At 42.9% G+C, this 18,813-nt stretch overlaps 1 protein-coding gene across 2 annotated transcripts; it reads left to right on the top strand.

The window, feature by feature from the left end:
- Positions 1-5,461: 5,461 nt before the first annotated feature.
- LOC147624627 (inactive rhomboid protein) lies at positions 5,462-18,674 on the top strand. 2 transcript variants are annotated; one of them, XM_086819642.1, is made up of 13 exons: positions 5,462-5,922; positions 6,561-7,258; positions 7,456-7,959; positions 8,117-8,224; positions 10,154-10,225; positions 10,424-10,499; positions 10,578-10,738; positions 10,935-11,222; positions 11,312-11,404; positions 11,595-11,675; positions 17,287-17,349; positions 17,440-17,526; positions 17,616-18,674. In XM_086819642.1, exons 2-13 carry the CDS (start codon positions 6,794-6,796, stop codon positions 18,396-18,398), a joined length of 2,781 nt encoding a protein of 926 aa, XP_086675768.1. In that variant the 5' UTR covers positions 5,462-5,922; positions 6,561-6,793; the 3' UTR covers positions 18,399-18,674. The 2 variants fall into 2 exon arrangements, with proteins under 2 accessions (XP_086675768.1, XP_086675769.1); XM_086819643.1 differs by having other exon boundaries at positions 5,463-5,922; positions 17,287-17,340.
- The last annotated feature ends 139 nt before the right edge of the window (positions 18,675-18,813 follow it).

The raw sequence follows: 18,813 nt of genomic DNA, 5'->3' as shown, positions 1-18,813 counted from the left end.
CTGTCCCAGTCTCATAGAATAGTCCACAATGCAAAGTAGACCTCACATACCTCAGTATGTGTCTCAATGCATCCAAATGCAGTTTCCGTGGAACCTGCATAAACTGACTCACACCAACCCAACAGCATAGCTCAAATCTGGTCTGGTGATCGTCATATAGATCAAGCTTCCTACTATGCGCCTATACATAGTAGGATCCTCTAAGATCTCTCCTGAATCTGCACTCAAGATCTCTCCTGAATCTGCACTCTAAGATCTCTCCTGAATCTGCACTCAACTTGCCATTACTCTAAGATCTCTCCTGAATCTGCACTCAAGATCTCTCCTGAATCTGCACTCAACTTGCCATTACTATGCACCTATACATAGTAGGATCCTCTAAGATCTCTCCTGAATCTGCACTCAACTTGCCATTCTGATCCAATGGCACAGAAATAGGCTTACAGCGTGTCATACCATACTTGGACAACATGTCCAAGCCATACTGTCTCTGCAGTAATCCAATACCATGTGCTGACCTAATCACCTCAAGGCCCAAGAAATATCTGAGCTTCCCTAGATCCTTCATCTCAAACTCTAAGCAAGATCTTTACATCAAAGATCTCTGCATTATGGTCAACAAGCACAACCCCTCTATCACCATGTCTCACATACAGCGAGAAATCTACATTGGCTAAATGAAAGCCAATGGTGACAAGATATTCAAAAATCTTGTCAGACCATGCTCTTGGTGCTTGTTTTAAGCTATACAAGGCTTTCTTCAACCTGCAAACATGCTCGGGGTGACTCACATCCTCATAACCAGGTGGCTGCAACATATACACCTCTTCTTGCAAATCCCCATGCAAGAATGCATTCTTTACATCCATATGATGTAAAGACCATTGCTTTGACGCAGCCACTGCTATCACAACTCTCACTGATGCCATCTTGGCAACTGGGCTGAAAGTTTCCTCATAATCAATGCCATATGTCTGCGCATATCCTTTGGCTACTAATCTAGCCTTATACCCGTTTATGCTTCCATCATTGTTATGTTTTACTTTGTACACCCACTTGCATCCAATGGCTTTCTTGCCTTCAGGTAATTGCACTAAATCCCAAGTTTCATTTCCATATAATGCATCCATCTCCTCATCCATAGCTTTCTCCCAACACACATTTTCAATAGCCTCATCAATGCATGTGGGCTCTACAACCTGCACAACCTTTGCCATATATGCATAGTGATGTGCCACATAACCATCATAGGTAAACCTCTGCACAGGGTTTTTCACTCTCCCAGATCTTCGCAGCTTTTCATTCATGGCTTCCATAGCCTTCTTTACACCAGCAGGTGTTCTCATAGTTGGGATCCCAAGCTCCTCATCAAGGCTCGTATCTGAGCCACTAGACTCCCCATCAACATGAGAATGCCCTGCAGAAATGTCAGGCATACCAAGGGGCTCAACCACTTTCTCTTTTCCTTTACGTACTCATAGACTGTGATTGCTGACCTGCATTCTGTGCAACCACACTTCCACTCACATCAGCCCCAATAGCTTCTTTTTTAGCAGCATACCAACTGCTCATCTCATCAAAGACAACATCCCTGCTTACCCTCAACTCACGTGTAGCAGGGTTATAACACCTGTATCCCTTTTGCTCAAGGGAATATCCAATAAACACACATTTTTCTGCTTTTGGATCCAGCTTAGTTCTCAGCTCATCTGGCACATGCACATATGCAATGCATCCAAAAACTTTCAGATGAGACAAATCAGGTTTTCTGCCAGTAAATCTATCTTCTGGAGTTACATCATGTATGGCTGCAGTTGGAGTCCTGTTCATGATGTATACTGCTGTAGAAACAACCTCAGCCCAATAGCTATGCGGCATATTCTTCTCTTCCATCAATGCTCGTGCAATCTCAGCAATGTGCCTGTTTTTCCGCTCAGCAACACCATTTTGCTGCGGAGTGTATCTGCATGTAAACTGTCTCCGAATACCATTCTTCTTCAAAAATTCAGAGAACTCATTGGAGAAGTACTCTCCCCCTCCATCTGACCTTAGGCACTTAACATATTTCCCTGTTTGCTTTTCAACCAAAACTCTGAAATTCTGAAAGTGAGTGAACACCTCACTCTTCTCCTTCATGAAATATACCCACACTTTCCTTGTGTGGTCATCAATGAATGTCACATAATACCTGCAGCCTCCCATAGACATGGTCTTCGTAGGACCCCATACATCTGAATGCACATCTAGTGCATTTCTACTCATATCTGTTACGTGAAAATACATGCTTTGTTTGCTTTCCAAATTGGCATGCTTCACATATTCTCTGCATACCTTCCACTTTAAACTTTGGCAGCCCTGTCACCATTCCTTTAGTCTGCATAGACTTCATTCTCTGTACATTCACATGTCCAATTCTTTTATGCCAAATGTCTGTGTCTGCAACAATCCCTGAACCATTTGCAAACATCGCAGCACTCATTTCAGGCATGTCTACATTCAACGTAAACATTCTACCCACTCTGTTGCCTTTTGCAACCAACCTGCACTTGTCTTTAAAGTCTTCAACATAACAACCATCAGGGTTAAACCGAACCTGCAAACCCTGCTCAATCATCTGGCCAACTGAAACCATATTCTTTGTCATGTTCGGAACGTGAAGTACATCTGCAAGGTACTTCACTTTGCCATCCTACATAGACAATGGCACATCTCCAACATGGGCAATTGGATAAGCAGTGTCATCCCCTGTTTCCACAAAACCTGGTCGTTCAAGGTTTTTCATCTCCTTGAACCACTCCCCATGACTTGTCATGTGGTTCGAAGCACCTGAATCCACATACCATACATCATCTTTTTGTGCTGCTTCAACATTTTTAGACATGGCATTCACGACATGCTGCATAACAAACAACCTTTCATTATCCTCATTGTTTCTGCTTGAGGATGCATAGTTTTTCTGCTGCACTTTTCCATTTTGCATGTCAGCCTGCTTCTTATAACATTCTGCCTGCACATGTCCAGGCTTACCACAATAAAAGCATTCACGTGCATCATTATATTGCCTTCGCTAATTTCCACGTCCTCTTTGACTCCCCCTGCCTTTGAATTTGCCTCTTCCACCTGTGTGTTGTGTATTCTGGGACTGTTGTTGCTGCTGCCTGCTGGCCATAATTCTGATTACCTGTTCGGCCACCTCCTTGACCGCGTCCACAGCCTCCTCTACCTTGTCCTCTACCTGAACTTGTGTAGAAGGCCTGTTGCTCTGAACTGTTTTTGTTTTGTGAAGACTGTTGGTCTTCACCCAAGATCCTCTTCTATAATCACCATAGACACCAAATCTGTAAAGTTGGGAATGTTTTCCCGAGTTTGAATAGACGTCTTGAACGCCTTGTATTGTGGCCCGAGACCACGTAGACAGACTTCCACCTTATCATCATCATCTACTAACACACCAATAAATGCAAGGGATTCCACAATACCCTTTATCTTCAATGCATAGTCATTCACAGACATGCTCTTTTTCTCCACAGTATGAAGTTCATTCTTCAATTGTATCTTACGTGCCTTGGTATTTGTTTCAGAGAGTTTTACCAAGGTGTCCCACGTCTCCTTGGGAGACTTGGCATCCTGAATGTGCCCAATCATGGTGTCCTGTATACTAATGGAGAGCCAATACATAACTTTCCTGGCTCCTTGGTTCTAGTCTTTAAACTCTTTCACATCTGCAGCAGTCGGATTTATGTCCGGTATCTCCGGTGCCTCTTCATGCTCACAATCTGGGTTATGCCATCATTTGACATCTTGCCAGATAGACAAATTTACCAGAAATAGCACTCTGGTTTGTCCTGCACAAATTGCTATATTTTCGCCGCGGTACTGCAGTACTCTCAAATGTCACAACCAGTGACTTCAATATGCATACATACACCCAATGGCAACTGTTGACCTCTTTGAAGCACACACTGTGTCTGCACAGCCAATCTGTCTTCCTGCAGTTCTTAAAACAGAGTTTTGCAGAGAATCGATGACTTACCCGCGCAGTGCTCGAAATCGCCTGCTTTCTGAAAAATGGAGGTCCAGACACGCCTGAAAACGCGTTTTCGGCCCAGAAAATGCTGTGCAATAGGATAGCATAGTTGCCCTATAGCTTTACTTCCGCGAAGAAAGCTACTTAATCAGAGATCGTTTGCCGGTGCCTCCCGTAGAGCTCCCGACAAGGAGGGAAAAAGTGCCCTATCCCATTATTAGACTACGTCCACACATCACTACCATATAAATGGATACAAACCATGCCATGTCACTCTAAGAGTTGAATGCCAAAATTTGCCAAGCAAAAGACGACATGACACAGGTGCAATAGTGAGAAGAAGAAGACATGGTGAAAAGCCACCAAGTGGTGCTTGGCTACATGGATGAAAATCTAAAAGTTGCCCAAGAAGAAACCAAACATGTACAAAAGCTATTCTCAAGGCTACCAACTAGAGAAGAGTAGTAGCTAATTGAGGCAAACTCAAAGAAGTATGAAGGCCTAATATATGCATGGCTTGCATAGCAAGAATGAGAAGATGTCATATTAAACCTTATACAATAGCATGGGAAGCAAGTAATTTGCTTGAAATGGAGGATTTCTAGCCACACAAGAGTAGAGGCACAACACAAGAGCCACCTTTTAGGTAGAGAACAATCCGTCTCCTATTGTATGGCTCTTTTTGTAATTTCAAGTTCATACTTGAATTACTTGCTTCTGCTGTAGTCGTGGCTTTGCTCTCGAAACCTTTCTTCAAGCCTAACCTCAGATGCTTTCGTAGAAAGTAGTCTCTAGACTTTGGCACTAGTCATCACCACACCCTAGATGCTTGAAAAAAGTTGCACTTGGTGGGGAGGAGAAGATTTGAACTTACAATCTACACATGTCCACGTCAAGCCCTTACCAATTGGTCCACCATTCACTTCCGTCGTCGTCAGGGAAAAAAAATAGATGTAATTGTATGCGCACATGCTAGGAGGGAAACAGGCTGGCGTCACAGTAATTGTGAGTTGGCTAGGCTAGTAGGCCGTTATGCTGGTTGCAAGGTCTAGTCTCCAAGCACACAGACATGACCACTTTTCATCCTCCACGTCAGCAGCACAGCAGGGGACATGTCTAGGATCCCCTCCTCTCTGTATTGGAGTGGACAATCTACCTATGAATTTTGGTGGGGCAGACTAGTGTTGTTTAGATCATTTGCTACATTTTTCCCTGCTGGGATTTCTATAGAAGGTAATAAAAGTTGCCAAATTATCAATCACCAATTTTAAACAAAATTTCAACCGAATCTTAGGGGTCACTAAAGGATGTTTCCGGGTGCAAGGTTGAGTCGGTAAATAGGATTTGCATTGATCGAAAAAGAGGGGATTGGTGCAATTTAAAATTTGAGCAAAGCCAACAATAGCTAATGCTGATGATGAGCTCCAGGCCTCCAACGGTCCATCCGCAGCTGGGACCTCAACACACCCAACCAGCCTGGGGAGGGACAGAGAGAAGAGACCCGCGAAGACGGCACAGGCAAGCACTCCTGCGCTTGTGGGGGAAGAGAGGAATCCCACACTTCACTGCACCATTCCCTTTAATCGGTTTTATTTGTTTTGCATTTGTCCTCAGCTCAACCGACGGCAGGCTCTTGTTCTCAACAGAATCATCTTCTCTCTCTTTCTCTCTCTCTCTCTCTCTCTCTCTCTCTCTCTCTCTTCAAGGCTATGGCTAACATGCCCCTACACGCAATCCGTTGCTTTGCTCTATCGAATCTGCTTATGCTGCATTAAGCTTGAAGGCTGAGGAGCGACATGGTGGCTCTCCTTTTTCTGTTGTCAGCCTGCTATGGCAACTTCGATCCATCGCTTCCCAGCTGAAATTCTCAGATTCTGATCAATCATCTCGTCCAGGTGCTCTTAGATCGATTACTGTATCGCGCTTGGTGAAAAACTATGTATGTGTATGGGCGCGCGCGCATGTGTGCAGGAACCAGCTCTCTATGTATGTGAGATGTACCGAATTTTGCAGAAATAAACTCTCTACGTGCGTGCGTGCGTGTGTGCGTGAGAGAGAGAGAGATTTGACTACATTTGAAGAAATAAACTGTGTGTGTTGGCTGGGGGTGGGTAAACCTAATTCTGCAGGAAACAGCGTGTGTGTAACTAACCTAATTTTGCAATCCAATCTCTTTGTCTGTGTGTGTGTGTGTGTGTGTGTGTGAGAGAGAGAGAGAGAGAGAGAGAGAGAGATATTAACCTAATTCTGAAGGAACCAGAAGCTTTGTTTGCCTTACGTAAACGCTTCTGCCGTACATTCACTCTTGGAGAGGCTACCTTTTTCGTGATTCTGCTTGTTGTCACTTAGGCTTAGGCAATCAGAAAGCTTTGCTAGCACACAGCCTCTCTTCTATTACGCGCTAGAGCTTCTCATCACATTCATTTCCGTGGGTTCTTCCCTGCGTTAGGGTTATGGCTTTCTCTGTCCTGCTCTAGGATTTGTGATCATACTTCTCCGCTCTTGCTTTGATTAACGTAAATGTTAATTTCAGGTGAATAAATGCCTTGGCCGTCCTTGAAACTGTGCATTCCCCTCAGCAAGCGCCACTACTTTCCATGGCATGCTCGGTGGTCGCTGGGCTCCAAGCCATTTCTAACAGGCTTCCTCATCTGAAGTTCAAGAGTCTGAGCTTTGCAAAGATAGATTGAAGGTTGGAAACCGTCTGCCTTTGATAGAAGGGAGCTCTTCAACACAGAATGCATAGAGTTGAAATAAATTTCCTCTATGAAACCAGCATCTGAAGAAAGCAAACCTTGCTCTGCAACAGAGTCAGCACATAATCGTGTATGTCTGCGAGGAAGACAACTCGGCCCTTACAGAAAGGTGTCAGAAAATAAAATAATGCAGTCCTCTCATCATTCACGATGCATTGATTTCCATGACAAAGGAAGGGGTGCTTTCTCAGCGCTGTCCTATAAGCAAAGGTCACTTCGAAAAACATGCCCTCAGGATAGAGTAGCAAATGATGGAATGTCCTGGATGTCCCTTGATGGCCTTCTTGTGAATGCTGATGGTGCGACCTCCAGTGAAATGGTGGGGAACTTAGGGTGCCAAGAAGCGGCAGTCTGGGATGGCTTTGCCCCACTTCAGAGAGTGCTCCTAGTTGCAGTTACTGCTGCTGCGGCTGCAGCTGCACGGCAGAGAGACTCGAAGGAGATGAAGTGCTTGCAGCTTGCCATTGACAATCGAGTAAGTCCTCTGTGTGTGTGTATGTGCGCACGCACACACTTTTTGATCAGTAATTTTGTTCACATTTAGTTTTTCTTTACTGAAAAAATTTCAACATTTCATGAATAACTAGTGGCGTATCTACAATCTCCTGCTTGTTTTGTAACAGGTTTCTAAGGTGTGCTCTGAAGTGTGGATCTGCTTACTGCATTTTGCAGGATAAAGACACTGTAATTTTACATGAGAAAATAAGGCAGCTTCAAGAGCATTTATCATTTTGGAAAGAGCATGTACAGCTATTTTGTGGGGATACAAAGGACACCGGAGCCATTGAGAAGCTAAGCATGGATGAAAATGTTTCACCTTTGCTCAAACATGGTCTTGAGAGTACCCCAAAGTGTGCCTCCGTGATTTTGGAACAGTATGCTACTCCTCAAGTAGTGAACAGGTTAAGAAAGGGGACACAGAACATTGCTTGTTTCAAGAAAAAATTCAGAGCTCCCAGCCTTGAGAATACTAAACTTTGTAGGGAATTTTTGTCAAATGAAAGGTGGAAGGTAAGTTCTCCTGAAGGCAATTATGAGAAGACCGATTTTTTGGACAGGCTCTCAGAGTGTCCTTCAGAAGAGAAATTAGAAGCTTTAACTCCACAGTTGCCCCTAACACAACTGAAAGAAATGTTTACTCCTCAATGGCTTTCCGACAAAGTTTCACTTAAGCAGGCAAATGCTTTCTTCCTTTCAATTTTTTTTGCGTAGGCAAAATCAATGATGGAAAGTAGCTGCAATCGTTATGTATCATGCTCTTTCCATGGAAATCATCTTTTAAGAATTATTTTTCATGTTATCCATGTAGTGAAGGGGGCTTGCTTTTGTGCAGGGTGGTCATTTTGGTCGTTATTGCCAGAAAGGGTGCAGAAGTGTAAATGCTGATGAGAAATCATTGACATCTCATGTCTCTTGTGCAGCAGTTATCCTGCAATTAAAGGTTGGATGGACTTCATGTCGAAACTTCTAATTTCATTTATTCAGTCGCTGATATCCAAGTTCCAACATACTTCATCTTGGTTTACTGTGGCTGTTTGGGGGACGCTATCATAATGGTTTAGTCAAGCAAATTCAAAGAGCTATAGGTTTCTTTTTTTAATGCGCTTTTGTTCAGAAGGACACACACACAACTGGCTAGTTTTTTTCATGTGCTAGGTTATTTGATGCATCAGCGTAAGCTGCACTTATGAAGCTCACGCGGTGTCCATCTTCTTATGTTTTGGGGAGCTGTGATTCTCTTTTACAGTTAACCTTAAAAGGAATTGTTTCTCTCAGAAGCAATTATGGTTTCTTTTGAGAATTTATCCTCTATTGATCAGATTAACAATTTGGTACGCTCTTCAGTAGCTGTGGACATCTCTTGGGAGAGGGGGCTATCTTGAAAATTGTATGTGTCAACAAGTTTTTTTTAATAAACTTCTGCAACTCATTGATAAACCATTCAGAGCTATTATGAAGTATTGTTGAATACCTGCTGTGGCCATCACATAGAGAGCTGTGGTGAGGTGCTTGGAACAACTCCCATAAGAACTCATTCGAAGCTTTTTTTGCTTTGATGGATGCACACATAGGGTGTTTCATGACCTTATCTAATAGCAGTAAGCCTTTACAGACCATAACAACCATCATCACTGGTTATGCATAGAGGCCCATATGTGAATTTTTTGATCAATGGCAAAAGAACAGCGGTTAACTTTCATTGCTATAATACTTCCTCGAGCTTGGCATTTTTTTTTCGATGGGTTGTGAATTTGAGCGGTATTTCATCAATCCATGTCCAAAAGAACTGGATGCCATCCTGATACCTTGGTTTTTCATGGAAACCCTTATAACTATATGGTCTGGGATGTCCAGGGTTCTTTAGGATTTCCATGTAACGAAAACGGAAACAAAACTGGATGATGTCTGTGCAACATATCAGCTCAGAACTAGGAAACGGGAATGGCTAGGAATGGCAATCCTAAAATATTATTTGGAGGAGCTGAGGAAATTTGAGAAAAATCAATACTTATGAGGAAAAATTTGCGGGGGGAAATCTTGGAAGGAGATCAGGATAGCGTTTTCCTGTTGCTATGTTTCCTCATTCTTTTCCTGCAAGTCTATGGCTTATAGCTTTTTCTTGCTATACCACTCTATCTTTTGGCGTCGCTCTACAATCGATTGTCAATGTAGCTGAGCTAAAAAACCGACCCAAGGGTGGTGCTTATGCAAATGCTGAAAACATAGTATTTTTAGGATATTACAACTCTATCACGGAATTATGTATCTTGATTGCGTGCTCCCGAATGGTGCAGGCTTCAGTGCATTGGCTCCCTTCAATCACGCATGTTGGTGTTTGTTTTGGGCCATCACTACCATGATCAAGCCCTTCTTGGGTTGCCTACTCTCCATTGGTTTGAGGAGCCTTTTGAGATTGCACAAGGAGAGTGAGCAGACTGAGGTCAAAGAGCTGATGCATGTCTTTTTGAATCTTGAGCACCTGATGGTTTGAGGAGCCTTTCGGGATTGCACAAGAAGACTGAGCTCAAAGAGCTCGCTGATGCATGTTTGTTTCCACAATCATGATGAATGCAGACATTGGGGACTTTGAAACTGCCATTGTAGTAAACTTTGAGGTTAGCATCACTAGTTCAGTTAGGCACAGTTTTGGTGCATTGAAACGATACGATACATTAGTGTGATTTTAACGTTCTGCAAGTATCAAAGACATTATGTTCATCGTCTAAAAGTTGGAAACCATCTCTAAAGTTCATTTTATACTGACCGTTAAAGAAGTCTATATTTGTTGCATGTTTTTATATCTTTTGAAAACACTCTGCATCGTCAAGAACAGTTTTTCATTGAGTTTTGTGATGGTATATTTAAACAGAAATTGGTGAAGCAACTTCTTAATAGTGAGGCTCCTGGTGTGGTGGCTGCCTTTGCTTCAGTGAAGCGAAAGGTACAGTTTCTTTACTGTCACTGATATGCTAACCATGTTATTTTAAACAGCACTTAGAGTGCTTGCTAAATCTAAAACTTTAAAATTATAATAGCGAATTGCATCTCTTTACTCTAGGTTGACTGTTTGGTTTGATCATTGCTGACGGCTTTAAAAAAAAAAAAAACTTAAGAAACTGCTCCCAAACTGGTGGGACAGGCACAAATTTTGGCAGCTGTCAATGGCCTGGATTTAGCATCATCAACAAATCTACAAGCTTCACGTAGATGGACAGGTATCTCGGTTTCTTCATTTGCTGCCCATCTTTTATGTGGAAAATGTTTACTTATAAACTTTTGCTTGTGGATTGTAGCTATTAGAGATTTCAAGCAGAGCATTGAGCAAGCATCGGAAAAAATTACTTCTCTACAACTGGCTATTCTTAGCATGTGGCATGTACTTCTGCCAAATGCCGCATCAGATGTCTCTCTATCTGAACCAGATGCCTGTTATAACAGGCTAATCAAGAACAAGGTAGTTACTCAACCTCGACTTTCTATACATACACATGCACATTCATCCTCATCTGTTTATTTGCACAAACCCACTGTGCGAGTGCACACGCAAGCACGCGCAAGTTTCTTCAATTTGAAAAGGCCTTGTCTTTGTTTGCATGTTACACAGTTTTTTTCTCGGTTTAAACCGATTGCGTTGAAATGTGGAAAAGCAGGAACCACAAGCGGAGGGCCAGAGTATGAATGTCGAATTTTTCTGCAGAAAAACAGATGCAGAAGAAAGGAGGTTATCAGGGGCGTCAGATTGGTCTATTGACACAACAATTTCAGATTTGAATTGTACAGAACATAATGTTGATTCAGCTATTCAGTTTTCTTTAAAAAGGACTGTGGATGACCGAATGGCTCCTTTTAATGGGGGAGGTCAGCCTGTTGATAATGGGTGCTCCTCTGAGATGGTTATTGAACAGCTACTTGCAGAATTGGAGAATGCAGCTGCCAAAGTAGGTTTTTCTACAATAATGATGTAATTGTAGCAATCATTGGGGTTTATGAAGGGTTAGCATTTATTGTTATTATTATTATTTTTCAGGTGGCTACCATGGAAGCGCAAATAAAATCCTTGAGAGACTTTAAAAGGTTAAGCGAAATACAGAAAGAAGAGGCTGAACAGAATCTTGTAAAGGTATAATAAACCTCGAAGAATTATGCAAACATTTATTTCTGGTGGCTACGAATCTTAGCTTAAAGTATATTGCAAGAGTGGATGTAAAATATTAAAAGTATTATTTCTGGTGGCTACGAATCTTAGCTTCAAGTACAAGAGTGGATGTATAATATTATAAGTCATTGCCGAGGTTTCGTTATGTTTGCAGGCAAATGTGAATAGAGTTGAGCTGACAAGACGATTGCAGTTAGAATGTTCAGCTTGTGAAGACTCCACTTACAGTCAAAAGGTTAGTTTGCTAAGCTACTTGATGACTCCTTCCTTTTGATCTCTTTGGCTAAATCTTTGTGCAAGTGGTAATTGTTAGTCAGTTCTTCATCTATCTGATGGCTTAATTCTTCATGCTGGCGTGATCATGATAATGCCAACCCATTTCTAATAAAGGGCTCTGTGCGGAATGCCTTGTCTTTTTGCTGAGACCCTTTGTTAGTCAGTTCTTCATCTATCTGATGGCTTAATTCTTCATGCTGGCGTGATCATGATAATGCCAACCCATTTCTAACAAAGGGCTCTGTGCGGAATGCCTTGTCTTTTTGCTGAGAACAGCATTTAAAGGACCCTTGCATATGCAAATCAAGTTTTAGTTTCCCTCGAAGCAAATGGTACGAAATTCTCAAAGAGGCAAGGAGTTCAGACAGTTACTACTATATCCCTGATGGTAACTGTTAATGCATGGGCCACCATCATTACACTGTAGCAAAAAAACAGATACTACTAAGTAGGTTACAAAAGCTTTGGAGTGTTTTAAGGCTCATATGTTGGATGTTGTCATCAAAAGATAAGAGTAAGATCATGATTCCACATACAAAATCCTCAAAGAGGGTGGTGATCAAGGTTATATTTCCAATGCAGCCAATGAGGTGATAGCTCAAGTGGTGAAGGTGTTTGCCTAGGACCAAGAGTTCCTGGGTTCAAAACCCCCCTTGGTGCTTCCTCAGCAGCATCGCCTACGGGTGGATAAATAAACGCCTATGGGTGACTGTCTACAGACGGTGAAATTTGGTTAACTATGGGAGAATCTTGGGCCAAAGGCCAGTTGAAAAAAACATAAAAATATTTCCAATGCATGCTCATGTTGAGATGAAAGAATGGAGTTCGAAAAATGATCCTCCCAAGAACAAGACTTGTGCAAGCACAAGCTGTGAGGGTGATGATGCTGAACTCCCGTTCGAAGCATTGCATGTGAGCAGCCTCTTAAAAACAACCAGAAAATGTAAGCTCTCCATATGACCAGGTGCCATCGCCGAAAGCAGTGTGAAAGGCCCCAAAAGCCAAAAAGACTATGCTGCCCCTCTTGTAAAGCACTGAGTGTGAAATCCCTCAGTTGTAACCTAAGAAAATTAGGGTGTGATTGAACCATGAAAAAGGAATACCATACAAAGAAAAGTGGGCGCGTTTCTGAAGGACTTGTGAATACTGTTTTCAGCAGATTTTTCGATTTGTGTTTGTGTATTGTGCGTGCTGGCTGAAGTGCAGTATTGCTGTAGCGAGACAATGTAGTTCTGTTGATAGAAGAAACCCACACAAACTTTCAAAACAGCCCAGGCCTGGTTACCTACGGTCTTTGAAGTGCTGTCGAGACCTTATTTGGCATACCCAGCTCCATCTGAGAAAATGTATCGTTTCTTTTGGGAGTACAGAGGAGACTAGAGGATCTGGCTATCTATATGTAGCCTAGCTCTTGTGTCACATGCATCCATGCATGGAGGTTAAGTGTGACACTGGCTCATCATCAATGCCATAGTAATACCCATATTTGTCGTACATCGCGACCCCATTGTGAGCCCAGTCCAGGGACATGTCAGGCATGGGCTACTTAACACACTTGCAGAATACTTAGGCATATAGGTTACCCTAGCATGAGCCTTGCTTTGTGGGCCATGGGCTACGTAGGCCTTTCCAAGCCTTAGGTGGCAGTGTTTGTCACTTAACACACTTGGAGAATAGTCAGGCATATAGGTTACCCTAGCATAGTAGCATTTAGGAGCATATTTAGCAAAGGAATTAAAGGCCCTAGGCCACCCTATGAGCCTTGCTTTGTGGGCCACCATTGGCCACACTCATAGGGAATACTAGGTGATTAAGACCCAATCGTCAGCCCAACAGATACATTCAGCAGTAGCTAGGACAAGTCTGAAGCACACATGTGAAGCAATTATGGGATATAAGAGCATTTAATGCTTATTTTCTCAGTTGTGGACATAATGGAACATGCTGACAGCAGTAGCATAGACTCAGCCCTCATATAAATTATCTCATTCTTCATTGAATCCAGCAGTAGAAAAGTGCAAAAGTACGTGTGCTTGAGGCCTTGGTCTTGTGCATACATCTATTCAGCCTAGCACTCTTTGAGCTACAGTCCCGATGCAGCCCGAAGTTATCTTCAGCATTCAGCCTTCAGTATTGCATCTCCCTCAGCAGACCTGGGTGTGCATAAGACTCTCTGAAGTGGCTTCAGTGTTGTCTTCAACCCGTTTGATGGTTCAACAGACGTTTGGTCTACACCATTCTTGTGTTTGGCAATCCTTTGTCAATCATCTTCAGTAAGTTTTTTTGCATAGTAAAGTTCTCCAAAGTAATAACGCAAGTACTCTTGCTTGCGGGAGCGGGTCCTTAGTAGATAGATTGGGACCCAATCTGGTGTCACCTCTACATTCTTTCTCTTCAACTCTCTCTCCTGTGAATAAAAGATTGAAGTGGATTGCTTCATGCTCCCTAACATAAAGGTATAAAGAAGGTCTTGCTGTGGATTACACATCATACTAGTTGCATGTTACATTGCTATTAGAATTTAGAGCTTCTGGTTGTTTCCAGCTTGACTACCTACTGTGAGAGCATGGTAAAACTGAGGTTGGGAAAAACCACCCAGCCATTCACCATGTTAGGAGAATAAGAAAGAAGCTTCAAATAAGGAATCACCACAGAAAGTGTCCACGAAGACACTTCTGCGGAAGAAAGTGTCCATGAAGACACAACAAAAGAAGAAATGCTTCCGCAAAGCTGTAATATTTTTCTTCAAGAGCTGATATAACAGAACATGCTACTCTAGATACAACTATCCCTGGCATTTATCAAGCTAGCCAACACCACACCACAACGATCAAATGGGAGGCAAAACCGTTCTCTTCCATCCAATGCAAAAGCAATAACCATGCAGTTTTCACCTTCAAGAATAAGGAAGATCGGATTGCAATCATTAGGTGATCCCAAACTTTCAAAGGTATGAAGCTATGGATCTCACTCAAGCACAGCTCACGAAAAAGGGAGCAAAGTTGGAGAAGATAGGGGCAGCACGCAAAACAAAAAAATGGAGTTTTAGTCTCTGTGATTTTGTAGGTGTTAGAAATCACAGCTGTGATTGTTGAAGAATCAAGGTGATGAAAAACCTGTGTCTACACCAGATGATGATTGATATGCATTTAGAATTAGAGGAAACACATGTTAGAGATGATTTTTATGGAATTGGAGATAACCAAGTTAGCATGATTATGCATGATGATTTTTATGGAATTGGAGATAACCAAGTTAGCGTGATTATGCATGATGATATTATCAAATGTCAAAGGTTAGAATCTACCCTTCCAAAAGACAATGATGTGGTCATCAGTACTAGAAAATTTAGGCATTCTATTTCGGATATCATTTTCAAAGGATGGCCACCTTCTTTTCAGCTTGTCAAGGCATGTATCTTATCTTGAATTTTAAGTTTTCTTTCCTTTGCATTCACTTACTGTAATTTCAATTGTATTCCAAATAAAGTTTCTCAATTTTGGCTTTGTTTGAGGATTGTCAAGTAGAATAATGTGCAAAGATGTTGCTTGATGGTCATATGAATTAAATAATATTTTAGAATGCGAGGCTGGCAGGGCGTAAGATTGAAATTACGAGACTAATAGGGCTATGTGAGAATTGAATGCTCAATTAGTATATTTATGAGTTTCCTTTTCTACATAAGATCCCTTGATCCCACTCTCATGAAAACATTGTGCTTTGCATGCACAAATCTGGATGCTCCGTATATATGAGCCCATGTGGCCATAAGAGTGTGAATAATATCTCCCCATAAAGTACAAATGCACTGGGCATCGTATATTTGAGTGCCCTCAATAGTTTCTGTGCATCTGGCCCTCCAAATCTGCCAAGCTATGATATTGGCAATGAGCTCGCAAGTAGTATCAGTCTTCTGCAAAGGTGGTTTATACTGTGTATGAGGAATATCCTATAGCATGTAATGTAGGGCCACACCTTTGCATATCATTATGGTAGTGTATATTTGTGGACTTGACTCATTCGGTTTCTTGTACAAAATTTAGAGCCTCTCAATCATACAACCGAGCTCTGACTCAAAATCTAGAAATGATGCTAAACGAGGCAAGCCCAAGCAGGTCCAATCAAACCCCAAAACCTGACAATATAAGCAGTTTTCATCCCAGCTGTAAGTTCCTAAACCTTGCAATAGAAGTAGTCGTTAAAGTTCATCCGACGGAACTCACATTAGTAAAGGCAGTAAGGACAATAAGGCTTAGAGCAGCTCAAGCGGCAAGAAAAACATTGGAGGCGGCAAGACCCTAACCGTTGCGCACTTGCTAGCGCCGTTGTCCCTCCCTCGCCCTTGCCTGTCTTCTGCGTCCCCCTCCCTCGTCGCGCTGCTGCCGCCTTTGCCTCTCCTCCACCCCTCCCTCCCATCTGCCTCGCCCTCTCGCTTCCCTCCTCCTTGGCAGTCCTCACCTCAGCCCCCCTCGTCTCAACCCCCGCCTTTGCTCCTCCGCATCCCCCTCTTCCCCTCGCCTCAGCCTACCTCCCTCGCCTAAGCCCCCGGCTTGCTCCGCTTTCTCCTCGCTGCTTGCTATCCCTTTCCTCCCTGTTTAGCCCTCTAGGCTGTGAGCTGCCTTGGTCCCCTCTTCTTCGTCTTGTTGGTCAGATGCTATTCGCTTTCGGGTAATTTTCTCTTTGGCAAACTTCTGGTCTTGAACCCCACGAGGACTCCATGGCAACTGCTCCGTCATCCCCGACTGAGGAGAGGGGGGGCGCTTCCATAACCTCTTCTTCGTCTTGTTGCTCAGGTGCTTCGCTTTCAGGTAATTTTTTCTTGGCAAACTTTTGGTCTTGAACCCCACGAGGACTCCATGGCAACCGCTCTGTTATTCTCGATTGAGCCGCCGATGAAGGGGGGAGGGGGCATTGAAGCCGTCCTCCTAGACTGTTGGCAAGGGCAAGCTCTAGCGATGACAAGGTTTTCAGTCAAAGTGTGAGAAGTCAAGCAGTCAAGGTAGAGAGTAAGGATGACAGGTTTCAACCCATCATCAAGTTTAGTAGGACGGAATGTCGGAATGTCGCATGCACACACCTTGACATGGCTAGTCTCCTAGCTAATCCTTGATTAGGCATTATTTTTAGGGTACATAACAAGCTTTGGTAGGTAAGGAGAAGTCCCCAAAGGCAGCCCACCAGTCGGCCTAGGATTAAACAGACAAAGTTAGCGATGCGGCATTTAAACGACATATTTCTGCTAGCCGACAGTAGTCAGAAGCCTACCAACTAGTGGAATAAGTGAGGAAGTGGAATAAGTGAGGAGGTGTCATCTTGGCGTGTCATCCATATCCGGATTAGTTGAGTTTGATAAAAACACAAAAACCAAACATGACACTTTATGGCTAACTTTTAACATATACTGAGGCATACAAAAAGCTATGGTTAGGCACCTTTGGCTCTTTGGGACTTGGCATCATTTATCAAGTAGCCTTACAGCAAAGCTATGGTTAGGCGCCTTTGGCTCTTTGGGACTTGGCATTATTTATCAAGTAGCCTTACAGCATTGGTTGCTTTTTGTTGTAATGCAGTTGGAGTCTCACACACGCAAGGAATTGGACGTGACACTTGAATCATTAAAAGAGGTGGAGGCGGTGAGAAATTAAATGTTGCCTTCACAAGGTAATAAGTACTTTTGGTCTCTTTCTTAAAAAAAACTAAAGCTCAGTTGTTTTTGATGACAGAGATTGGCAATTTGTGAAGAAGCTTGCAAGATGAAAGACAAAGCAATATTAAACCTTGAAGAAGAGATTGCTGTACTGCAAGGAACGGTGAGGGGTTCATTTCTGTCCTTCTCAGGGTACGTGGTGCTAGGTTTCCAGGTTAAATCTTTTGATGCATGTAGTTCTTTATGTGACAGGTTTTGGATTTAAGAACCCTTCAGACTCCCAGTGTCATGTGGCAAATGGACCAATCGTCTCTGCAGACCTTCATAACGAGCAACCTGCTCTTCAATTTAGATAGTCCTGTCAAGGTTGACAGCCCGCAGACTGCAAAGAGCTCTATGTCATCTTGGAGGGGCATGGATGAGCTATCAAGGGTGAGCGACTCTCTAGAAAGTGACTGGGTGGGAGGGAGCTGTGATAGTGAGAGGTACATTGGTGCCACAGAGAATGATGGGTACATTGTCAAGGAGCCTGGACATAATACATCGGTGCAGCTGGAAAAGGCTAAAAACAAACAACCTGTGAGAAGGGGCAGTGCAGAGGAATCCAGGAGGAGCAGTAGCAGCAGAGAGGAAGCCAGAAGGAGCAGTAGCAGTAGCAGTACAGAAGAAGCCAGAAGGAGCAGTAGCAGTACAGAGGAAAGTGGAAATGGCCCAGGACGCTTCAGTCGGTTCCCTCGGCCCCCCAAAAGTTCTTCCATTCAGGCTAGGAAGCTTAAGTTTTCGAGTGTTGATTCGAGGCTGCCTGAGGACAGTATTGGTAGCAGTAGGAGACCTATGTTTGCAGAATGTGATGTTGGCAGAAGAAATGATGGGATCCTCATCAACAAAGCCAGCACCAATGTGCTTGCCGGCGTTGAGCTCAACACTCCAATAAGGGCTAGGAAATCCGGTGGCAAGGAGAGGAGCTTGGGCCATAGCCTTGACAGTCTTAACAAAGCTAAGGAGAACTTCGCCCAGAGGAGAAGGTGGATGTAAAAAAGTGAACTTGTTGCAAAATACTGGTTGATCACCCTCGGCGATAAACCGCAGTGCATTAAGAAGAGGATGCTGCTGTTTTCATTGTAAATTAGTGTACTACGGCAAAATTCTTTTCAAAAGTCTTGTACATGCCAAATCCGTCACCTATGAGAGGAGTGGAAAGACGGAGACAAGCCGAATGACAGAAAACAAAAAGATCATGGTGATGATGTGATTTTTAGGTTTTTTTTTTCTTTTCTAATGACCTTCAAAATTTATAAGTACACAATTTTTTTTATCAGCGTTGTATTCTTCCATCTTCGTTGCCCATCCTCCATGAGCAACTCCATGCGTATCCTTCTTTGATGCATAACACCATGGACTCCATCTTGAGCCCATATTCATCTTGCCACCAATTTGGCAAGAATGCACC

This window comes from Cibotium barometz, chromosome 25 (assembly GCF_041138505.1).
Source record: "Cibotium barometz isolate CiBa-2024 chromosome 25, ASM4113850v1, whole genome shotgun sequence".
Classification (NCBI taxonomy): domain Eukaryota; kingdom Viridiplantae; phylum Streptophyta; class Polypodiopsida; order Cyatheales; family Cibotiaceae; genus Cibotium; species Cibotium barometz.
This window is presented reverse-complemented; position numbering and strand designations above follow the sequence as displayed.